This window comes from Alosa alosa, chromosome 8, assembly GCF_017589495.1.
Source record: "Alosa alosa isolate M-15738 ecotype Scorff River chromosome 8, AALO_Geno_1.1, whole genome shotgun sequence".
In the NCBI taxonomy this organism is placed as follows: Eukaryota; Metazoa; Chordata; class Actinopteri; order Clupeiformes; family Clupeidae; genus Alosa; species Alosa alosa.
Genome location: NC_063196.1, coordinates 4,885,460 through 4,911,315, shown reverse-complemented (window position 1 = coordinate 4,911,315; position 25,856 = coordinate 4,885,460). Strand labels below are relative to the sequence as shown.

Genomic DNA, 25,856 nt, shown 5'->3' with positions numbered 1-25,856 from the left:
GGTGGGTCCAGTCCAGCGGGGGGGCTACAGATCAAAACGAAAAACGATGGTTCCATGCTATCCATGTGGGGTTACATCCCCACCAAATTTCGTGTACCCCAGTCTTTCAGCGTCCCGGGAATCCTTGACGGAAATTTGGACATGCGAAAAAAAAAAAAAAAAAAAAAAAAAAAAAAATCTGACTAAACCTGACTCGCTGCGCGGCGGTCATAATTATTGATGCCAAGTCAGCCTTCTATTTAGCTGGCAGGAAAAAATAAACGGACTAGGTCATCAACTATAAATCTCATATCAAATGGTCCTTAAGGACTCAAGACACACTCAAGACTCCCAGAGACACCCAGGCATAAGACAGAAAGCAACTGTGGAGGAGGGAGAAGCAACTGTGGAGGAGGGAGAAGGTTCCATCAAATGTAAGTTAATATTTCAGCTTTTTGGATATTTCTACACTTTTTGGAAGTAACTGGAGTTTCACAATGCAATTGGTACATCATTATACTGCTCTGTATCTGTAGCTGTATACTTGAAAAAACTGTATCAAGGTTGACCATGGCAGACCATCTCCTGTGCAGTAACAGTAAGATCACAAAAAATAGATATAGATAATGTCCCCATGTTGACAACTTTTATTTCTCTATGAACAACAGATACTTGCAAATATATACCCTTATTTATTCAATTTCAGACATTATTTAAATGTTGTTCTGTTAAATGTTGGCTCACCTAAAATGGTTCTCTGTAAAGTTTATTGTTCATCATTTTATTCATTCTAATTTGATATTGATATTGAGAAGATAATACGTTTTAAACTGCAGCACTATACAACAAATATAGAAGTATCAGTGACGACAAACTCTTATGAATTAAGTTCAATTGGCTTGATTTGGAGCTTGGTACAACAAACATAGTACAACAAACATAGAAAACAGTGCAACCCATAGCTATACTTCAGTTCTGACTAAATGGAAACAAGGGGGTGGTGTGCTTCTTGTGGCATCCTGCATCCCAATTACTGCATTGCATTATTCTGTACTGCATTACATTTTGGACAGAAATCAAAATGTCTGCTCAATGTGGTGGTGTTAAATTTATACAAGTGAATCACCAGGTCATTCACACATATTAATATCAGTGTTAATGCCAGTAAGGTCAAATGTTTTCTGTCTGTTTTGACCATGGGACCATGGGAGCTTCTAGACTTGGCTAAAGAATATGATTGTCCAACAGTGAATGCAGAGAGCCCACCTAATCTCTTTAGTTTTGCCAGATTCATCATGACCACCATGGCAGCAGCATCTACGGCTGATCAAGCTTTCGAGGACTACAGCAACTACAGTGGCTTGTCTGATGCTGAACTGATTCAGCTGTCCATTGAACGCAGCCTGAGTGATATCTTCAGCCCTTCCTCAGAGCACTCACAGAGGTCATCTTGTTCACTAGCTGCAGCAAGCCAACCTATGCCCTTTGAGCATGAAACCATGCCAACATTACTAGAGCTGCAGCAGGAGAATCACAGAGCTCTGAGACAAACAGCTTTACACACTCGGAACATCCCTCCCGCTGCCAACCCACATCAAACCGCCAATCACCCCAGGTGATACTCAATCAAAGATATATAGTACAACTGTTCCATATGCATAACTCTATAACAAAATGCTATAGATTTTAAAGTCATCCTATGCAAGATTTTTACCCTAATATACAGCTTCAAAGTGATTTTGGTGGTAAACAAACTTATAACATGGAGAATCAGTAGAGATGCACCGATGGAATTTTAGGGCCGATAACCAATATTTATTGGTTTGTTGTGGCCGATACCGATACGATAACCGATAATATTAATTGCAGTAATGTTACCTACCACCAATGATGGAGAGAACTCATAATAGTCCTCAATGGTACAACAGTCAACAAAATAGATGTAGCCTAGTAGTGTTATGTATTGGGGGTTGCTCAGACCTACACAGGAGCAGACAGCTCACTGTCACACACACAAACATCCTCCATCCACAAGGGGCGCCAGCTACTTCCGGTCTTATTGTGTGATTGACTATAAGACGTGCGGAATGGCAGTCAATTGGGAGAGGCTCAGAGAACTGGGGAACTCAGCTGCTGGGCCAATGCTGTGAACCTCCCAGCTGCTTCGCCGTGCGATATATGAACTTGGCATTTTGCACTTGGATTGACATTCTGTTTGGTTTAGTGGTGGTTTGGTTTCGTTTGGGGCCCGTTTTTCATTTGTTTGTTTGTTTGTTCGTTTTCGTCCTGCATCACCGTGGGGTTTTTTATGCACGGTGGACATCAAGCACGAGCTGGACGCCTTGGAGAGGCAAGAGCGAGGTGGCCCGACGAAAAGGTAAGCTGGCTGCCCCTTTGGCTTCTCATCCATTCAAACATCCTGACTGACACGTCCTCGGCACACATCCAGATTGGGGGGTTTAAGGTCTGAGCAACGTAGTGATTTCCCTAGCCGTGTAGCGAGCCGCTAGACCAGGAATTCCTAATACCTAGGCCTATGTGTGGCTCCTTTAAAGGGATATTTCACCATTTGGGGAATTAAACTCATTTTCCACCTCCCCTTGAGTTTAACAACTGATTTTTACCTTTCTCCAGTTCATCCAGCCGTTCTCTGAGTCTGGCGATACTACTTTTAGCTCCAGCCTAGCATAGACCATTGAATCGGATTAGACCAGTAGCATTTGACCTGCTAGCATCACATTTAAAAGTGACTAAGATTTCCGGTAATTTTCCTATTTAAAACTTGTCTCCTCTCAAGTTAGAAAGTGTAATAAGACCAACAGAAAATGAAACGTGGCAATTTTCTAGGCTGATTTGAAATGGAACTATACTCTCATTCAGGCGTAATAATCAAGGAACACCATGGGCGCAGCAGCACAATGATATCATGTAGCACCTGAAAATAGTCCCTGTAGGCTAGCTTCCAGCAACAAGTTTGAGCTGCAGCAGACGAATTGGTTAGTGACTGGATTATTTCACTTGAATGAGAGTATAGTTCCATGTCAAATCAGCCTAGAACATACATGGGCAACATACGGTATGTGGCCTGCGGGCATTCCCTGACCAGCCCGCGTAAGATCCGTGAAAGAACAATAGTCAAGAGCCTAGCATAGAGATAATGCATGCAAATCAATATTGTTGTTTTTATTTTGAAAGCGACTGCTATTTGTACGCCCATACATTTGTGCGTGGATGCATACGACGTAAACACCCTCACTGATGAGCTGGTGAATAGAATTTATGCTTCTGCGTCGACACAATGGAGTTGCCTTTACGTTAGCGTAAACCTTTCAAAGTTTTGTCTCTCTTATGTCTGCGTCGCTCACCACCGCAAAGGTTGTTAGAACGAACTCCTACTGCTGCTCGTTGGCGATAAGAAGTGTTCATTTCAAAACGTTACTGGCAGATAGACAGTTTACAATCGGATAACCCCGTAATTGTAACCAAAATATGTCTGAGTTTATTTGCAAAGCTTATGTTAGCAAACTAGTATGATGCTACTACCCACAGGTTGCTTGAAGCAGCCGGCTCAACACACAGAGCGAGTTGACCAATCACAGTTATGTGCACAAAGTTAAAGCAAAAAACATAGCCTACATTTTTTAAAATAGTTTTTTTGTGCATGTTGATTAACTAATGACAGCCGACTATTGTCTGCTCCACATTTTCGTAGTCTAATTCTGCATAGAGTTAATTTAATGATGGTAATGATTTAATGATGAAAAAGAGTGTTGATGAAATGGTGGCACAGGCCTATCGGTTGTACTGACTCTTCACATTTTCATGACCTAGCCTAATTATATAGATATTGTAGTACTTTTTTTTATCAGTCTTTGAAAACTGAAAAAAAATGTCAATGTCAAAAAATCATTTTCGAGAATGAGGATTAAATACTGGACATAGATTAAATATTGCTGTTTTTCCTTTGTCTCCCTCACATTTTCATCTGTTCTTACGACTACTAAACAAAACCATATGATTTACTTAATGTTATACAAGAACAGAATAGAATTGAACAGAATTGAGTTCAGACTTGAGTTCAGTATTTTGGGTCCGGCCCTCCTCAACAGTCCCAGTTTGTCATGTGGCCCCTTGGGGAAATTAGTTGCCCACCCCTGGCCTAGAATATCGGCAGGTTTAATTTTCCGTTGGTCTTATCACACTTTCTAATAATAATATTTCCATTTTTTCACTTATCGGCCAATAATATATCGGCTGCTGATATATTGTACATCTAGCATAGCTGGCGTGCGGAGAACGAGCCATTTGACTGTTGGCTTCTGCTCCAAAACAAATGCACATGTACTGATGTCTGGGAGGCTAAAACTTACAAGGCAAGGTAAAATATAAATACTTTGCAACTCTAGGGGGAGCCCTAGAACCCAAAACTGCATTGGATGCCTTTTAAAGCTTAGCAATTGCACAATTCTTATTGCAAAAGCTGACTTCATATCTTTGCTACACTGTTATTTCTGTTTAGCCAAAACCGGACAGAGAGTTCACATAACTCTGCTGAAGACGGAGCGAGGGTGTGTTCTTGGACGAAAAGCAAAACTGGAGGTTTGCAAGTTAGATTGAAACCCATGTAAGGACACCTGCATAATTCTCATTATTCAAAAAATGTACGCCCAGTCAAACTACTAATTTCTGATTGGACAAGAGACATTCCAGAGTGGGGATATCTGTACCCGGACTTTTCTCCTCTAGTAAATCACTTCGACATGAACGTTGCATGGGCGGGGATTTCATAACCTCACATTTGACTATTATTGAGTGAGAAAATGGAGTGTAAAATGGATGTGGATGTGCCAAGAAAGTAGACTACACAAATTATTGTGTTCAAAATACAGAAAACACATTTTAAAGTCTTTAACTTTGATTAGTTTGTAGTACAACTGTTGAATAAAAGTAATATGGCACTCACGATTGGGGGGTTGGTAAAGGATATACCCACAGCTGTGGTTACCTACGGGACTCGGCCAAACCTCATTTGTTGGTATATTCTCACCAACCCTACAAACATGATTGCCATAATGCTCAGTCATACAACAGTGTAACCTGTCAAACTATTAATTAATCTCTAACTGGACAAGAGGCATTCCAGAGTGGGGATATTCTAGGACATCTTCGCTTAGACTCTTCATCCATAAATTCTGCAAGTTTATATACGTATCTACTATGACTTATTATAGTTATGACCCTTCTATCTCTCCTTACATATGTTTCATTAATATATATATATATTATCATATATTTAAAAGTTAAATGCACTAGAATTTATGTTTGGTCTTACAGGGACATGTCTGCTATACAATCAGCCATCTGGAGGAATGATGCACCAAAACTCCTTGAAGTATTGCAGGAACAGCCTTCTGACACTCTGAGTACACCAAACAAAAAAGGATGGATACATTTGCATGATGCTGCAAACAATGGTTATGAGAAATGTTTGAGAGTGCTGATAAAAGGTACTGTACGAGTGAGAGACCATTTTTGAGGCTACACATATAAAATGATCAGTTTCTGGGATGCTTGTTCTGTATGAGTGAAATAACATGTTAGTACATGTGCATCAGTAACATACAGGCTGTTTCTCAAAGTCAAGGATAATTCATTGGTAGAACAGAGTCCTGCTGAATCAAATTTTTCAAAAAGACAAGGCAAGGCTTCTTGTTAGCATTTGCCGAAATTCACAATTTCGTCGCCGTTTAAAAAAAAAAAAAAAAAAAAAAACATAGTCCAGTCCATACAACTTCATTTTTAAAACGGCGACGAAATTGTGAATTTCCAGAGCGTGTTACTCCCATACTTGGCAATCGACTCCTATGGACTTTCCCCTAAGACCTAAGTTTCCGTCATATTTATCAAACTTTCAATCCAAAGTGTAAACTGCGCCTTTCTTTGCCCATTACCGCAATTTATGAACGTCCACAACTGAACGGCACAGCCTACATACAAGCGCAGTTGAATGAAGTTAACTTATGACAACATTAAAAAGAATCAAATGTTTAGCGATCATGAAATACATGATAAAATGTCAACAAGCGGAGATCAGTAGTTCTACTCAAACTACTTGAGCACATAGGCTATGGAAGGTTGGTCAAATCTAACAAGTAGGAAAGCTTAAGGGAATGACGTGAAAGTTAAAATAAGACATTCGAAAGGCCAACGAAAGTTAAGGTGGCTTTTGATAGTACTACTTAAAGCGATAGTTCAGAGTAATTTCACCCTAGGGTCCTTTGCACCATGACCCCGAGCCAAACACCCTCCCAGAACGTGTTTGCCCTTGGTCGAACCCTGGTCGAGTAGCGCTGTCAGAAACTAATGACTTTCTGCAGGCGTAATGGAACCTACTTTTATCTCGTAAATTACCCCACTAATAATATCCTGAATGGTACGAAACTTCTACAGTAGTACAACTATGCTATTTACTCATAAAACGAGGCATTGAAAAGCTTGTAAGTACACCAGGAGTTTATTTAAATAACACTTGCCTGATGGATGCTACCATCTGCTACTATACCGCTGCGTCGACGTTACTTCCGTGATTTGGGAAAAGCCCGTAAAAGTCCTGGCAGGAAGCATGCATAAGGATGTAGATCCAGGAATGCACTAATATTTTATTCGTAGTACCAGTTTGCAACAATTATTAGTTAACACTAAGTTGTAAACATTTTGGAAAAAAAATATCAATAACTGGGATATACCAAAAAACATTGATTTAATCGCTTCCTGCCAGGACTTTTACAGGCTTTTCCCAAATCACGGAAGTAACGTTGACGCAGCGGTATATATAAACAAATCGAAACTCATGGCTCAGTCCCTGATTGACACACAAAGTTCTCAAGAACACTATTAGGTCTGTAAAAAATTTACATCACAAAATTCACATTCATTCATTGGACCTAATATTTGTAGTTGCCATAAAAAAAGAAAAAGCAATAGATGACCCCCACCAACACCACCACCGGAACGGTGTGTCGGCGAGATTCAATGACGTACCTTTCTTGAAAAAGCAGCTTTGAAGGATCCTTCCTTGTGTTTGAGAAACGGCCATGTCTATTGTCCATCTGACTTGCCATTAATAATTCTGTTTTTATTATATCCATACCAACTAAAGCCTTTCCTAAACTAATCAACAAACGTACCAACAAGCGCCAGACACCTCTGATGTTGGCTGCTGCCGGCAAAAACCCATTGTGTGTCCAGTATCTTCTTGAGGCAGGAGCAGATCCCAATACAGCCGACAACGTAGGAGAGTCACCTCTCTACACAGGTATCCCTTTTAAAGAAATATTGAGAGGCTAATCAGTCCTATACTAAGAAAGACTTGATAAATCTGTACTTATATATCTCTGAACAAATCCATCCTTTCCAGCTTGTGAAAATGCAACTGAGGAAATAGTGGAGCTTCTTCTGAGGTTTGGAGCCAAAGCCTCACAGGCCAATGCGAAAGGAATGACACCATTACATGAAGCGGTGCGACACAAAAGTCTTGGCATGTGCAAGCTTCTAGTGACAGCTGGAGCAAACATAAGAGCCAGGAACACTTACGGCATTGAACCACTATTCATGGCTGCCCAGGGAGGAGGCACAGAAGTATTGAACCTCCTCATTAAACATGGTTAGTTTAATCAGCATTAAGATCGCACTGGTCAAACAAGACTACTATTTTGTCACTAGCAACCTACACATGTCCTCTGTTAATTATGCATACGGCCCATTTTGAGTATTTTGCCCGGCATTGTACATCATCTACTTAGGAGATCATTGCTCCTACATACATTTGGCCTATAATCAAATGCCTGACCTCTTTAAAAAGCTTAGACACTGTAGTTTCTTGGACAACAATCAGAATAGCTGTGGGAAGTACTGGCACAGAGGTACAGAGGCTAGAATACTGTTTTATGTTTCTGCCGGATAACAAATATGTCTGAACTGACCACTATTTCAGCCCTCTAGGTCACTTGAGATGACTTAGAAACACAACTGAGCCCTAGCACCAGGTCTTGTGAAGCTGTGTGCAAAAGTAGATCAATATAGAATACAAAAATGACTGCTTTGGACCATTATTTGCCAAGGTATGCTCATGCGTTTTGTAAAATGCCCTATGGAAACTCCCCATAGGACTTTTGGGTTCCCAAAATGCACACTGACAATAAAAGGCTTACTGTGTGGCAACCTCTTGAAGCATAATCCTGGTCTCAAATGAAAGGTAACACTTTGAGGTTTCTTGTGGACTATTTAGATTGTATGTCAGGTGTTCTGATATAGACTGACTACACAAACTATGGAATAATTACAAAAAGGTCTCTATTTTTGCATTTACTTTGTTTGTTCAATGGTTGTGTATAAGATAAACTATACATCTGTACAACTAATATTGGATAATACAACATGAAGATTCCATTTCTATGGATTCTTGTGAATATTTCAGTACCCAATATGTTGCATCTACTTATTGTGCTGCAGCTACACTGCAGCCAGAGGTCAGGGTAGCACCAAAAGCGGAGGAGGGGGAGGGGGGCATTTTGGATCAAATTTAATTGAGACATAATTAGATTAATCTGAGAATGTAAAGCACTATACAGATTGTACATGAACAAGCTTTGGTTACATTACATTACATTACATTACATTACATTACATTTGGCTGACGCTTTTTAGCCAAAGCGACTAACAACATAGTAACAGTTTAAGTTTTAGAGCAGTTCTCATCAATTTTAGGACAATTTAAAAACATTAGAGTACAGTAAGAATAAGTGCATCAGTGAGTGCTGTTTTTAACAGTTACTTGTCAGTTTGAGACGGCTGGTGAGTGCTAGGATCAGTAAGACTTGTTGTAAGTGTTGCTATGAGAGGAGATGTTCTCTAAAGAGCTGGGTCTTCAGGAGTTTTCTGAAAATGGAGAAGGATGTCTCTGCCCTTGTAGGAGCTGGCAGTGTGTTCCACCAACGAGGAACAACAGATGAGAAAAGTCTGGATTGGCTTGAGCATACCGGTGGTAGAGCTAGACGTCGTTCGTCTGAGGAGCGCAGCGGTCTGGAGGTAGCGTATGTCTGTATGAGGGCATTCAAGTAGGTGGGAGCAGAACCGGAGACTACTTTGTAGGCAAGCGTTAGAGCCTTGAATTTGATGCGGGCCGCCATAGGTAGCCAGTGTAGCTGGATGAGCAGCGGGGTAACGTGCCCTTTTGGGTTGGTTGTAGACCAGGCGCGCCGCCGCGTTCTGGATCATCTGAAGTGGTTTCACTGCGCAGGCTGGGAGACCTGTCAGGAGGGCATTGCAGTAGTCGAGTCTTGAGATGACTATTGCCTGAACCAGAAGTTGGGTAGCATCTTGAGTCAAGTAAGTCCTGATTTTCCGTATGTTGTAGAGTGCAAAACGGCAAGACCGGGTGACTGAGGCAACATGATCTGAGAAGTTTAGTTGGTTGTCGAGAACAACTCCTAGATTTTTTGCAGTCCTGGTAGGTGAAACAGACAGAGAGTCAGATTTGATGTTGATGTCGTGATGTATGGTAGGTTTAGCTGGGAGGACCAGCAGTTCAGTCTTTGAGAGGTTCAGCTAGAGGTGGTGTGCCTTCATCCATGTAGCTATGTCTGAGAGGCAATCCGAGATCCGTGCTGAAACCAAGGGGTCATCAGGTGGAAAGGACAGATAGAGCTGTGTGTCGTCTGCATAGCAGTGGTATGAGAAGCCATGCGAACGGATAATCTGTCCCAAGGAGGTGGTGTAGATAGCAAAGAGAAGGGGCCCAGCACTGAGCCCTGGGGACCCCTGTGGTGAGATGGTGAGGTGCAGATAGCTGACCAAGCCATGATAATGTTAAACGAAAGGTCCTGTGAGGTAGGATTCAAACCAGGAGAGAGCAGAACCGGAGATTCCCATGTTAGCGAGTATAGAGAGAAGGATCGCGGTGATTAACCGTGTCAAAGGCAACCGATAAGTCAAGCAGAATGAGTACTGATGACCCGGCGGTCGCCCTGGCTTCTTTAAGGCTTCTGTTACAGACAACAGAGCCGTTTTGGTAGAGTGGCCGCTTTTGAACCCAGACTGATTTGGATCCAGAAGGTTGTTCTGTGAAAGGAAGTCAGAGACCTGTTTGGAGACTGCTCGTTCAATGCCTTTGGATAGGAAAGGCAGGAGTGAGACAGGGCGGTAGTTCTCGACTTGAGCAGGGTTGAGAGAAGCTTTCTTAAATAACGGTGTTACCGGGCCGCTTTGAACGCTGTTGGAAATGTGCGGGAGGTTAGCAAGGCATTGATCACATGTGTGATAGCTGGAGCGATGGTCGGGCTGATGGACTGAAGTAGGCTCGTAGGTATAGGGTCCAGCAAGCATGTGGTAGGACGGCTGCATGTCAGGAGTCTAGATACTTCACTCTCAGAGAGAGGCGTGAATGCTGAAAAAGATGTTCCAGCAGACCCTAGAGGTTGTAGGAGTGCGGTATCTGAGTCAGATGCGTTGAGTGGGCATGTAGAGAATTGACTGCTGATTGCCGCCACTTTGTTTGTAAAAATGAGGCGAGGGTATCTGCAGTAAGGCTGGATGGAGGAGGAGGCAGCTGAGGGTTGAGTAGCGATTTGAAGGTTGAGAAAAGTTTTGTCTGTAGCGCTGTTGATTTTGTCATTGTAAAAAGCCGTCTTAGCAGCAGTGATGCTGGCTGAGAAGGAGGTCAGGAGTGTCTGGTAGTTTTTGAGGTCATCAGTTAGTTTGGATTTGTGCCATTTCCTCTCCGCGGCTCTGAGTTTGGTGCGCTGCGATCGGAGGGTATCATTTAGCCATGGATGAGAGTGTTTGGATCGAGCTGGCCTTGTGGTAAGAGGGCACAGCTCGTCTAGACACGAGGTCAGTGTGGAGCAGAGCGAGTCTGTGGCCTCATTAACCTCCAGAGAGGAGAAGGTGTTGAGTGGAGGTAGACCGGAGGCAACCACAGAGGAGAAGTGCGTTGGAGACAGGTTCTGGATGTTGCGGCGGAATGTGACCATCGGCTGAGGAGCCGGAGGCTGTTCAGGCTGACGTTGAACTGGATGAAGAAGTGGTCAGAAAGATGGAGAGGCGTCACCATGAGGGTGTCTGTGCTGCAGTTCCGAGTGAAGATCAAGTCAAGCTCTTTGCCAGCTTTGTGAGTCGGTGGGCTTTGAACCAGTTTGAGGTCAAAGGAGTGGATCAGGGCCAAAAAGTCCGCTGAGCCTGGAGCATCTAAGTGGATGTTCATATCACCGAGAACAAGAAGCGGACATTCATGCTCAGGGATGGAGGACAGCAGAGTGTCAAGTTCGTCCATAAAGTCACCTAGTTGGCCTGGAGGGCGGTAGATGACCAGCACGTAGAGTTTTGCTGGGGCGATCACTGTGATGGCATGGAATTCGAATTAGACATATTTGTTTGAAGGCAGTAGCGGGGTGAATTTCCATTTGTTGGAGATCAGCAGGCCCGTCCCGCCTCCTCGTCCAGATAGGCTGAGGGTGTGGGATAGTGTAAGGTTAGTGGAGAGTGCAGCCGGGGTGGCAGTGTTCTCTGGTTTGATCCAAGTCTCAGTGAGAGCAAGGAGTTCCAATGAAAGGTGGTTGGCATAGCCAGCTATGAAGTCTGTTTTGTTGACTGCGGATTGACAGTTCCACAAGCCCATGGAGAAGGAGGTTTCTGTAGGTAAGGACCGTTTAAGTTGCTGGAGGTGAAGGCGATTTCTGCCCCTTTTGGCATGATGCCGTTTTCTGCGATGGCCGGTGATTACAGATATGGTGGAATGGCACATTTTTGCCTTTGTCGGCGCCTGTGCTCGGTGAACTTGCACAGGTAAACTTGCTCGTCTTGACCGCGTACGTCTTAAACGAGTACGGCTGAAAGGAGGGCTGACGCTTCAGCAACAGCCTCTATTGTTATTCTGACAGGAATTGCATGCAGCTGTCCTCGTGTCTCACTAATGATGAATCAGCGTAGACCTCCCTCTGACGTTCGCACAGCTTAGATTGTTCAAAAGGGTGTTAATTACTCTCAACTGAAAGTCCGGCTCGCTCACACCGACCCGAAACTTCGCGGTTTCAAGTAGCCTCCTCCCTCAGCTGTTCCCAAACGCCCAGAGTCCAATTCTAAACAATTGGAGAGGATTGGCCAGTAGTAGCCTATGTGTTCTTGCTTTCTCTTTTCCAACTCACTGCAGTTGTTGTGTGTGTTATACACTTTGAAATGGTGTATAACATTACTATGCTACATAGCAATATAGTGCATACAATTTATTTAGAATGTTGGGGGGAGGTGGGGAAATTACCCAGTACTGGGACATTTTAGCTCTGAACAAAGGAGTTTTTCTGGTCCGAACCACTCTGGTTCGGACATAGTTGGTCCACAACGGGAAAAAGTCCAGACCGAACTTCCCGACCCTCAAATGTTGTGGGTGGGGCTACGTTTGGATGGCATCCAGGCTAGTGGAATACAGTATTGACTTTCAAATGTATTATAACAACTTCTCTTATTTACATTTCTAAGGAGCCTATACTGACTGTCAAACTAGAGATGGAGCAACACCTTTATTTGAAGCATCCAAGAATGGCCATGAAGAGGTGGTGAGGCTGCTTCTGTCTAAAAGAGTAAATGTGAACAAAACAACCAATGCAGGACTAACTCCTCTACACATCGCCTCAAAGAATGGACATGCTAGGTTGGTAATGTTGAATTTGGAACTTGAATAGCTTCAATCAAACCATTTTTTCTGACACCAGTACATTTTAAGTGCAACCAAATATTTATGGTCAATTATCAAATCTAATACAGCATAACTTTGCATGTTTCTAATTTTCAATCTATCTTTGAGCAGAATTGTATCCTTATTGATTCCAAAAACGGCCAGAGTGATTGTGCCAGAGAGTGGCATTAGCCCGCTCCACCTTGCAGCAGAACATGACCGAGAGGATGTCTTGGAGATTCTCATCGATGCGGGCTTTGATGTCAACACTTTGCTGAAGTATGACCACTCCCAGATTTATGATGACCGGTGCTGCTCGGCCCTCCACTTCACTGTACGCAACAGCAACATAGACACAGCCTCAATGCTGCTGGAGGCAGGCGCTGACCCCAATCTGGATGCTTTCAACCCTCTTCTTTTAGCCGTGAGACAGGGAAATCTAGAGATGGTGTCTTTGCTGGTGGAGTATGGTGCCAATGTGAATGCCTGCGTGCCAACACTCCCCACTACCTTTCCTGGAGCTCTGCTCTTTTGTATGAAGCACACATTGATTTTGAAGTTCCTGCTGGACAATGGATGTTTTGCCAACGCCTGTTTCTCATGTGTTTATGGAAGCAGTCCACATCCTCCAATTAAGAGCCGGCTTACTAGTAGGGATGAGCTGGACCTTGATGAAATTCCTCAGAGCGAAGCTGCACAGGTTATACAGAGTATTTTCTTTTTTGGCAAAGGCTATTTTCACCCCAGTACAAATATCAATGTACCGTATTTTCCAGACTATAAGTCGCTCCTGAGTCGCATCAGTCAAATAATGTGTCATGAACAGGAAAAAAACATATATAAGTCGCACTGGACTATAAGTCGCATTTATTTAGAAATGTATTTCACAAAATCCAAAACCAAAACCAGAGACTATGTAACTGGATTATTGAGGTCAAAAAGATTCATGTTAATAAAGACTAATGAGTGACGGCAGCCAAGAGGAGGGCAGGAAGGTAATTGCAAAAGATTCACTGAAAGAAAATGCCATGTGGTACACCAACGTGTATCTAAAATGTGGAGAGTACAATGCAATCAAGCATTTTGGGCGATGTAGAGTCACAAGCTGGCAGCAGATTTAATGCTCACAAGATAAAAATATGCAGTTTTAAAAGGACGTTATCGAATCAAGCCAGGGATAGGCCAATAGGCCCGATGGTAATTGTAAAGCAATTTACAACAGATTCACTGAACAAAAATGCTGATATGGTACATGAAAATTTAACTAAAAATGTGGAGAATGCAATGCAATAAAGCATTTTGGGCGATGTGGAGTCACAAGCTGGTAGCAGATTAAATGCTCAGGATAGAGAAAAATGCGGTTTTAAAAAGACGTGACCGAAGCTGAGGCAAGCCAGGCGATAGGCCTATATGCCCGACGGTAATTGTAAAGCAATTTACAAAAGATTCACTGAACAAAAATGCTGATGTGGTACATGAAAATTTAGCTAAAAATGTAGAGAATGCAATGCAATCAAGCATTTTGGACGATATATTGGCATAAGCTGGCAGCAGAACAAATCCTCGGCTGGCCGAGAGAGCGAGAGAAAAAAGATGCGTATTTAAAACCAGGGCCTACATTTCAGCGCGGGATTGCAGGGTATTGAGCATAATAATAAAAGTCCCGCAACTGTAGCCATCATAATGCAAGAAATTCCCACACATTTTACAGCGCTGTCTGACGTTAATCTAATAATGGAGCGGCGTGAATGCGGGACTATTCACTGGCCAGACCAACACTGACTCACTTTGGGGGTGCCCCTCTCTTGTTGCGTGCTCTGTCTCTCTCTCTCTCTCTCTCTGCAAGATTTGTCACCGCTGAAGTCAAATTATAGCCTATAGGTGCTTCTACATCAACTGCTATCGACAGGAAAGGAAAACAAACGTTTAGCGATCAGGAACCGTCAGGAATTTTTCAAACACAGAAGCATGACAGCCTATAACGTGAGAGAACATGGATGTGTTCTCCATTTGAGGAACGTTATAATCGATTGCAGACATGAACAGACAGCTACAGACACGGAGCGCATAGTAGGCCTACTTTCACTTTCTGTGCGTATTCATTACGTGAAAGATAATTAGTAGCAAAACAGCCATCAAATATTACATGGCAGTGAGTTTTGTTTTCAAATGTTTTCATGCATGTCTAGATAATGGGTGAGGAATGTTTACTCTCAAAAAGAATTTCAAGTTTTTGCCTGAAATTGCACTGTGCCTATTTACAAGGGCATTGTTCCCACCTCTTCTGGGGCCTACTATCAAATGTTGGACCTCTATAGAAAGCTGAGAACCTCTAGTTTTCGTAGGAAACAGTCACAATAAATGTGTGATGTACTCACAAAGAGTTACAGAGGCTAGAATATAGTTTTTTCTTTCTGCCGGATTACAAGCATCTCTGAACTGACCACATTTCAGCCCTCTAGGTCTCTTATATCCCTTAGAAACACAACTGAGCCCTAGCACCAGGTCTTGTGAAGTTGTGTGCAAAAGTAGATCAATATAGAATGAAAATATGAGTGCTTTAGACTATTATTTGCCAAGGTATGCCCATGCGTTTTGTAAAATGCCTATGGATACTCCCCATAGGACTTTTGTTATCCAAAATGCATACTGACAATCAAATGCTTACTGCACATGAACCCCTTTGTGTAGAAGCATAATCCTGGTCTCAAATGAAAGGTAACACTTTGAGGTTTCATGCTTGTATTTGGATTATACTTCAGGGGTTCTGATATGGAATGACTACACTAAATATGGAATGATTACAAAAATGTCTCTATTTTTGCATTTACTTTGTTGGTTCAATGAGTGTGTATAAGATAGACTATACATCTGTACAACTAATATTGGATAACACAACATGAAGATTCAATTTCTATGGATTTTTGTGAATATTTCAGTACCCAATATGTTGCATCTACTTATTGTGCTGCAGCTACACTGCAGCCAGAAGTCAGGGTAGCACCAAAAGCGGAAGGGGGGGAGGGGGGCATTTTGGATCAAATTTAATTGAGACATAAGAAGATTAATCTGAGAATGTAAAGCACTATACAGATTTTACATGAAAAAAGTTGTCATTTTTGGATTCCCAAGAGTCAAAGCTTTGAAATGGTGTATAACATTACTATGCTACATAGCAATATGGTGCATACAATTGATTTAGAATGTTGGGGGGAGGTGGGGGAGGGGGGTAACCGTCCCGCCGGCGGGACACTGAAAGTTATGTGGTTAGGAGATAGACTATCATAAATCCTCAAATTATGTCTGGCGTCTTTTATTTAGGTTGCGCAAAGCACAGCACCTTTATTTTTCACAACACCTTGTATTCGACTCAGCTATAGGCCTCTATTTCTTACGTTTTATTGTGAGACATAGGCCTACTTTTCGTTTGGAGTGGCATACCGTAGGCTATCAAAAGCAAAAGATGTTCAATTCGAGATTTTATTTACGTTTGGACTGTTTGATTATATTGCTAAATATCGGGACTGATGACCACTGTGGGGTATTAAATGGTTCATTATTAAGTTTCATGTATGAAAGAGTGGCAGGATTTCCATCCGCTTATTGCGAGATAAGGCATCCGCTTTCATTCATTCATGGAATGTGGGCTGTGCTGCAAGGGAAACCTTATTCCGTATAGCCAAAGAGGTCTAAGATAGGCTAAATTTAGTTATTTTTAAATTATGCATGATTTACTTTTTTATATAAAATTCGTAGGCTGATGCATGGCAGCAACAATTGTGTTTAAATGTAGGTTACTGCTTCAGCCTCTAGCTTAGAAGGGGGCGGCATGCGACTGGTAGCTTGAGAGCAATGTGTTGGAGACTCATGGTGTAGGACAATGACTTTTAATTGGCAACACTATTTAACCAACCAACAATATAAAATATTAAGAAGAGCTCTTTTATGAGTTAAAATTGAAACAAAATTATACTGGCTTTCTCTGGCTGAAAGTGCACTTGAGACTTGTGCATTTGAGAGCGCTCTCTCGAGGCTGTAGACAGTAATTTTTCATGTAGGGTTCATGTCAGTTAATATACATTAACATTTAAAATCAATTAATTAATCAATGTGCAATTATATATTTTTTCATATATAAGTCGCACCTGACTATAAGTCGCAGGACCAGCCAAACTATGAAAAAAAGTGCGACTTATAGTCCAGAAAATACGGTATGCTATTTGTACCAGTGTATAATTAGAAGTGGATGCTATTCATACTAGTGTAGGTAGTGATGTGTGCTATTTACTTCGTTGTGCAGTCTCACTGTTTGCACATCCCAAAGGTTTTCACAGTGGTTTTAGATGAGGTAACTGAGACAGACATGACAGAAGCTTGATTTTATATTCAGTAAACTTACACTGTCTTGCTGTAAGATCAAACGTTGACTCATTTTTGGTTGTCAGAGTCAAATGTCCCACAACACCATAGTCAACAGCAGGCATGAAATTATACTAAAAATAATCATCCCATGCAGGCCAAAACCACCTTGAGCATTGGCAAAAAGTTAAGTTCTGAGTTTACTCTAGAGTATGATTACAAGCAAAGTATCAGTAGCATTTAGAAGACTCCATACACTTGCATCTGTAATTAAATGTCATAAAAGACTAAGGATTTTACTCCTTTTGGTTCATGCAAGATGAAAATGATGATCTTTTATGACCCTTTTTACTGATATTTATCAGGTCAATAATTCAATAATAATTATTGAATAATGAGTCAATAATTGTGGTAAGCACTGTACACTCACTGTCCACTTTATTAGGTACACCTTCTTAGTACTGCGTTTTGCCTTCTGAGTGCTGAAAACATTCCTCAGAGATTAGAGTCCATATCGAGCATGATAGCATAATGCAGTTGCTGCAGATTTGTCAGAGATCTGTGGCTGTGGAGGCCTTTTGAGTATAGCTAAAACACTGTCTAGTTCAGCAAACCAGTTTGAGATGATTCAGGTTTTTTGGAACTTTTTGATTACATGGCGGCGACATCAATGAGTGTCGCAATTCCCCCTTTCTATGGCTCTGGGCTGTGGCATTTAAAGATGCTCAAAACTGAGAGGCCCAAAGTGTACCAAGTGTACCAAGAAAATATCCCCCATTAGATGTGAAACTGAACCAAACGTTCAGTTTCAGTGAGCAAATAGCCCTGTTGAGAGAACTAGAGGAGCATTGAAATTCGGCAGACACACAGGAGAGAAAGTGCGCATTTACAGGGCTTGTCACTGTTATGTGGTAGCTATTTTGCCTAGCTCAGGTAGGGTAGACTGTGCTTTGTGCAGAAATAAAATATCACTTGAAAAGTATTCAAGTGATATTTTTTTTTCTCCTGAATGAAATTATTTACAGATTCCACTCTGATGCATAGCTACCAGTCTGCCAAAATTCTCGTGCAAGAACAATCAAAATTGTCAAACTAAAAACTGATCATTACATGATTCCATTGCTAGCAACAGGGTGATTATAATTATGACCGCCACTAGCGAAGCTAGCGAAGCGGTCATATAGGGATTGTCAAAGTTTTTTTTTTTTTTTTTTTCCCGTCATCTACTTCCTGAATTTTTTGGTCAATGATACCCGGGACACCGAACCACCGGGGCACATTAAATTTGGTGGGTATGTAGCCCCACTAGACTTTTACGGAGAAAATTTTGTTTGGTCCCCAGGGGCCACCCCCACCCCACCCCAGCTGGGCCCCGAAACCTAAAAAATGCAGTTTTTCTTAAATAACTACCTGAACCGTGGCACCGAGGATGAAGACATTTTTATGGTATGTTGGTCTCAAGGGCCCACATCAACCTAGCCCATAATCACTCATTTGTGATTTGCACCCCCCCTGGTAAAAAATGAAAATGCAATATCATTCTGCTTTATCGCCCCTCTCTTCAGTTAAGATGTTCAGAACTGCACCAAATTTTATGTGTATGATTAACCTGACATTCTCTGGGGGTATGCCAAGTTTCAGAGAATTTCATCCATGGGGGTCTAAAAAATTAAGTTATGTGTACATTTAGTGACTGTACACTCATTGGCCTGTAGATGGTGGTGCACACATATACACACACACACACACAGGCACGCACATACCATCAGTATCGGCAATTACAACGGACAATACATAATTACAAATTCAGTAGGATTAAAGGAAAACCAAATATTTATCATAATAATTTGGCTGCATTTCCAGTATTGGCGTCACATAGTCGTTTGTCCACCAGATGGCGCATCGTTGCAGTGAGACGTAATGTTGTTGGAAGTTAATCTAAAGTGGACAAGACTGTAGTTTACCGCAGAGAACGTCTAATAAGGGTAGGATGATTTCTGCATGACATGTAATCCCCATTTCTTCTTGAAGCGGAAATAAATCTGAGAATGTTTATCGGACATGCTTGGTTTTTACTGCAGGTAGGCTACGTTAATCTTAAGTTATGTCAATAACCTAGTGGTAAAATAATGTTACCATTAGCATTGGTTGAGTGATGGAGGCCAATTTGATTATTGATGTATTTGTAGAAAACCATAAATGCGGTTATAGGCTACCAAGAAAATTGATAACAGCACTAATTGCATCTTTCGACTGTCATCTCATTTGCTTATGACCATAACCTAGGCTACTAACAGGAGCTAAGTGAGTTAGCCACAACACGTTCACTACGTGACGGTTTTCTAATGGAAAATATAGGCTACCTGAAAGATAACCTGTCTATGATGCATCCTAAACACCGGGCTGGGACATTTAGCTCAAAGTCTCAAAAAGCATCTGAGTCAACGTTCATTCCCAAACACCCATATAGGCTACTTCAATCCTCTATTTTCAAAGGTGATTCAAGTAAGGAAGAGCATGGCTCAAAGTAAAGTAACTAGGACTGAAACTACATAAATTCGTCCAAAATGAATAATTTGTGTCAACTTCGCCGCAATGTAGATTTATTAACATACCCGTGATCTCCATTTAAACCAAATGTTTTAAAGCGCACGTTGAGAGATGTATACAGGGCAGGGCTGTACCTACACATATCTGTTGCACGTGCTACAAAAATCATTCTTTGCGATGGATGATTTAGTACCAACGTTACACCGGTCCAATACAGTTTTGCCTATGGCTAGACATTTTTTGTTTGTTCGAAGTGTGTGTTTAGGGTGTGAGAGGGGAGTTGATGTGCTTTGATTCCAGCTTGGTAGCAGTAGTCTATGTGATTAAAAAACACGTGTGTGTGAAGTATCCAAACAATGATAACGCTTTCATTATGGCTGCTTTAGCCACAGACCTTGAGCTACTGTACAGTGGGTTGGGTTCCATTTAGAGTGCTTTCCGTGATTCACACAGCTGTGTGAAATGTAGGCTACTAGGCCTACTACTGATATGCAAAACTATTAACTTTTCGCCAGGAAGTGGCAGCTTAAGTCCGCTTGATACTGTAAGCTATTGGTTCCCAAAGGAGATTTTATTTGGGTCGCCAGCATAGCCTAGTGACAATTTATGTTGTGTAATAGGGCCTACCTTATATAGCTTATAGTTTGTTAACAGTCACGGTTTTGTCATAACTCCCTCTATGCATTTTTGCATATAGAATAGCTCTGAAACCGGGGGCGAACACGTCGCAGGGGGGGCGCCAGTGTGTGGATATCTCAATCGCGAAATTAAACAATATTTCTATCGGGCGCCTACCATGGACTAGGCTGGGTGAACTCAGCCTGATCTGCCCGCGATTCCTTTTCGATTTCTTAAAAGATTGAGCTTGGTCTGGCGAAAGCCAGACTAACCATGGACCTCATAGTTGCAAAATGCAAGGGAACATGAATCAGCATATTATTTGCACAAACAATAACGGACAGTAGCTCTTCAACTTGGCCCGTTAAAATGTGTATGAACAGTCTAGCAACGCATTTCATGAAGGCCCTTTTGGACATGTCAGTTATTTGCACCACTGGGTAAAACGGCATTTTGTTTGTTTTAGACTACTGGTATTTAATTTGTACATTGACAATAAAGCTGAATATCATATGAACTAGATTAAACTAGACTAAACGTATGCATATGTAGAAGAAGAAACATTCACAAAAATCCATGACATGACCTCTCTTCTTGATAGCTGTTGAAAACTGCATGGAACTAACAGGGATTGTTTTGTTTAATAATAATAAATAAATAAATACATTATGCTGCTACCTTCTGCTTTTCCCAAATACAATGTAGCCTACAGGTGTACCTTTCATCAGTCCAGTTGCAATGGATGGACTGTGATGAACTGCCCTACTTGTGATTGTTTAGATATTTTAAAGGTTTTATAACAATGCTACAAATGTTTTGGCAAGTGCTACAAATCTATTCACCTTTGCAGCACCAGTAGGCTACTTTGTGTGCGGCCCGCAAACACACATTCCAAACAAGCATACACAAAAGTTTCAAAAGTGGGGGATGGAGTAGAAGATGGAGACAAATTCATTAATATGATTTATTTTCGCAGAAATGGATGTACAGGACTGAGCGGCGGTCATATTTTGTACCGCTATGCGGTACATCTAGTTTTTTTTAATTTTTTATTAGCTCAGGTGAGGCTATTCCTATATTAACTCCTATCCTGTAAAGACACATTCACATTATTCCCATTACCCTCCTTACCTGTCTCTATTACAGATAGTGTAGTAGTAGGCATGTGATGTAGGCTACTTTAATGACCCCCCGCTGAAACTTTAATTTCCTGGTAAAATGAAGTGTCCCAATCCTCCCCTTCATACCTTGGTTGTAACAAGTGGTTATTTGAGTTATTTTCTAAGGAAATCTATCTATATGGGTACATAAAATTATCATTACGATTATCGTTATCACAATTATTATTGTTATGCTATATTGGTGTATGCACTTCGAAGCAGTCAAAGTTTGTGAGCCCTTCAGAGGACTGCTTTACTAATGTAAAATATAACTACAATAGTTTTATTGCTTTACTCAGCATCAGCGATTATATGGATGCCATTGTTTTGTGATCACACAAGCATCATACACTAGTAGGCAAATGGAGAAAATATTTAGGCTCTTTAACAAAATTTGTCTGTATGTCTAAATGTAAGGATTCAGGAAATGCAATACCAATTTTTGTGTATGGTAAACGGCGGAACAGATAGGTGTAAATCACTGATTTGGAGATATTTGTTAAACAGGAGGAATAATTAGGCTACAATATTTTTTGCCACGTTATTTTCAAATCTGACTATACAAAAATGCTAGACAGTGTAATATCCAGTCTTTGCTCCTTTTTATGGAAGTCGCAAGAATCAACTTTGTTCTATTAAATGTCATTACCTTGTAGCCTTCCATCCAATCGAAATTTATGACAACTTTATACTTTTTAAGACGTTATTTTTAGGAAAAGTGATTAAGACTTTAAGACTTTTTAAGGACCCGCGGCCAACCTGAACAAGGCATTTTCACCCACAGAACTGCTGCTTACTGGATATTTTCTCTTCTTCGGACCATTCTTTGTGAACCCTAAAGATTGTGTGTGTTAAAATCGCAGTAGATCAGGTGTTTCTGAAATACTCAGACCAGCCGGCCTGGTACAACCACACCAGGTTCAAAATCACTCAAATCCCCTTGCTTCCCAATTCTGATGCTCAGTTTGAACTTCAGCACATGCCTAAATGCATTGAGTTGCAGCCGTGTGATTGGCTAATTAGATATTTGTGCTAATGAGCAGTTCAACAGGTGTACCTGTGACTGGCCAGTGAGCATATCTTTAGTGGTTTATTGTATTTGGGTGAATGAGTGGATTTTAGTTCTTCCTAACTGATGTTTTATCCTTTCTGTACAGTTCTGTGAGATTATAGCGGATCCCCTTTACATCTATTGGGCAGGACCTATACTTGACCGTCTCCTTGATTACACTGGTCCTGTGAAACTGTGTTCTAGAATCACAGAACTTCTTGAGAGCAACAAGGAGTGGGTGTACATCAAAGAAAAATCAAGTGAGTACAATGAGTTAACTTTCAGATACTTTTATAGTCCAGGCGACAATTGTCACTCAAAAAAATATGGTGTAAAAGTGACTGCTAAGGTGTCACAGAGCTTGTTGCATACATCAAAAAAAATTAAATGATGTAGACATATCCTGATTGGATATCAACTCAGTTCTACTGGAGTTTTACTTCTATTGTGTGTTGCAATTATCATGTGTGTTGTTTTTATCATGCTGAATCCCAGAACACTTTTTGTGAATCTGCTTAAGAGTTTTCATAGGACCTTCTTAAGAGCAAATTTAAGAAAATTATTAGGAAGATATTGGTAAATGAGGCCAGGTGATCTTAAAATGTCCTTTCAGAGCCATCCTTCTGCCTGATGCATCTGTGCCGACTGAGGATCCGCCAGCTGGTCGGATGGCAGAGACTGAGGAGAATGTCCAGCCTTCCTCTGCCTGGACGACTCATCAAGTACTTGTTCTACGACAACGGAGAATCTGAGAATCTTTATTCTTACTTTTTTGATTGAGTGTGTATGTGTGTGTCTCTTAACTTAAGCGCTGTCTTTGTCAGTCAATAATCTAACCAACAAAAGCTTGATTGTCCACAACTTTCCCGAACTCTGACCTTTCCCATGTTTGATTGTTGGATCAGAGCTCTGTCTTCTGCTCTACTGTGTTTACGTTTATAGCTAACTGCTAGTGAGAAGTTCAGAGATTACTAAAATCAGTGAATTGTATAAAAGGGACTGCTGGTTATGTGCTGATAGATAAAGGTGGACAGAGGTTTGCCACAGTACTAATAACCTGTCGAGAAACTGTCTAATGGCCAAGGATTTTTGGGTTAGCTGGTTAGTTAAATGGAAGAAAAGTTAAATGCAAGAAAAGGTTAACTTGGCTGATTGTGTTCCAGTAATAGGAAGTTGTTATTTTCTCTGATTTATTCTATTATATGTCTTTTATGTCTTGTAACTATTCTTTTTTAAATGTACTTTACATTTTAAAGTTTTTTTCCCTTAAACTTTTGCCCTTTCATGCTTCACTGTGCGTCATTATGCTGTTCGCCAGGTCGGGACTTCCAATACTGACCGGCGAACAATACATTATCCTTTCTCAGAGTCCACACCTTGATGTAGGCTACCTTCAATTTATCACTTCCATGTTGCCGCGAAACTTGCACTCTAATAGTCAAAACTGACATCAAGGTAGATGAAAGGGCCATGACTGTTCTTATGTCTTGAAAGTTTGGGACCCCAAAGGCCTTTTATTCTGTATGAACTGTTTCTTTAATTGTCTTATTTTGGTAAATACATACAATTATTTTAGTATTTGTACTGTTTTGCTAAGTATCAGTTAAATGTTTTTCAGTACATTTTACAGCACTGTGGTACATTTTCACTGAATTTCAGTTGGGTCATTCCACGTCAATTCAACCAGGGCCCACGCAGTTAGGTCTCAAAAAATTCTGAAAAAATTATCAGGTGTACCTATGTTACCCAGGAGACACACTGTAATAATAATTTAACTAATAATAACTAGAATGCATTTCCGAGGAACTGTGAAGTGTGCTTGCTCAGGTGCGGTTCACCCATGGAGGTATTATAACTGGAGAGAGTGACTAAGTCCAGCCCCCATTCATTTCAATGGCCCATGCTAGGCTAGCTACTTCAGCCAAAAAAGCATGAAATTGACCGCAGCCATCTTTACGAAAATGGCTTTTCATGGGTGTTCGTTTCCGGCACCAGCTAGAATTAGCCTATTAGATTCCACGTTACAGACGGAGACAACGTAAGGTACAACGGTATGTCTTTGATGAAGATTGGCCATTCCCTCAGAGGAAAAGAAGTTGTTCGGGAACGCACTTCACCTCGTTATAAGGGCAAATTAATTTAATTGGTTGGGATAACATTTTGGGAATGGTGGTAAAGTTTGCCCTGTCTCTGAAGTCCTAGGTTATTTAATGTGATGTTCATATGTGATAATAAACTATGCAAATCAATATTGTGTCACTTTAGGCTTCACAAATAATGATCCCTAAATACTATATTTGGACAGGTTGTAGGCCTATTACGCAATAGGCTATCCAACGAAAATGACTATTAATTAAGTAGACATGGTATGTAGAAAACGTGTGGATAGCTGGGATTTTTGCTGCACCCAGTGTGAATTTGCAGCTTGTTAAGCCTAGGCTACATTTGCAGGCAGATGAAATGAAGCCAATGCAAGTTAAACTTCCGATAGAAGCGCACATCCCTTGGGTATTGTGGTTCGAGTCTGCAACATACAGTAGAGTCTGCAACTGTTGTTGGACATTTGGCTTTTGCCTCGACTGGCAGCCTGAACTTTTAAATCAAATGCATAGCCTAATCATGTCAATGTTGCAAGAAAGCAAACAAAATAAGTCATTGACATTTGTTTAGTTTTAAATCACTTGGGGAGACATAACATTCACAGAAGTCATCTATTTTTCAACTTGCCAAAAAAGATTATGACAGTGGCTGGTGGTAACAACTTCACAGTGTAACATCCACATTCGGGGAAGTGTGTACTGCTCTCATGTTGTTTCTGACATTGCCTGTGACTGTGGCAACAGCTGAGCGATCTTTTTCCAAACTTAAACTTATTAAGACCTACCTAAGGAGCAGCATGGGGCAGGAGAGGCTCAGTGGGTTAGCTATCCTGTCCATTGCAAATAGAGAGCCAGATCTGATGACACGCTGTGCAAACCCCTAATTCATCCTGGGCCAAAGTATGTCGGTATGGGGTCCGCGTGTGTTAGTGTTATGTATGCATGTCTAAGTGAGATATTATTAAGCAATAGAGCGTGAGTGAGAGTGGGATTGGTCATGGATATTCCCACGGCTGTTGTTGCCCACGATCACAAGTGCTATATTGCTTTTATACAACAATTCTACCACAAACTAAATAATCTGAAAACACCCCATTATTGTTTAAACATGTTAATTTCGACATCGTTCTTACGCATCAAAAATAGTTCCCTTTTCAATAGACAGCGTCTTGGTTGCTAGGTAACCAACATTCCAGATCCCTCATTACGGGTCTTTGTGGTTTACGTGTCTTCGTGAAAGAAATGTTGAAAGTCGGGCTGAAATCACATTCATATCTAGGTTTGCTGAATGCATGTTACAAGGACACTGGGCC

The 25,856-nt window shown here is 41.2% G+C and overlaps 1 protein-coding gene across 4 annotated transcripts; it reads left to right on the top strand.

The window, feature by feature from the left end:
* Positions 1–297: 297 nt before the first annotated feature.
* On the top strand, positions 298–23,715 carry LOC125299635 (ankyrin repeat and SOCS box protein 2-like). 4 transcript variants are annotated; one of them, XM_048250993.1, is made up of 11 exons: positions 298–413; positions 516–577; positions 1,268–1,594; positions 4,499–4,603; positions 5,314–5,486; positions 7,139–7,294; positions 7,397–7,642; positions 12,511–12,682; positions 12,839–13,406; positions 22,551–22,704; positions 23,058–23,715. In XM_048250993.1, exons 3-11 carry the CDS (start codon positions 1,275–1,277, stop codon positions 23,222–23,224), a joined length of 2,061 nt encoding a protein of 686 aa, XP_048106950.1. In that variant the 5' UTR covers positions 298–413; positions 516–577; positions 1,268–1,274; the 3' UTR covers positions 23,225–23,715. The 4 variants fall into 4 exon arrangements, with proteins under 4 accessions (XP_048106950.1, XP_048106951.1, XP_048106949.1 ...); XM_048250994.1 differs by having other exon boundaries at positions 1,259–1,594; XM_048250992.1 differs by lacking the exon at positions 516–577 and having other exon boundaries at positions 1,259–1,594.
* Positions 23,716–25,856: the final 2,141 nt, after the last annotated feature.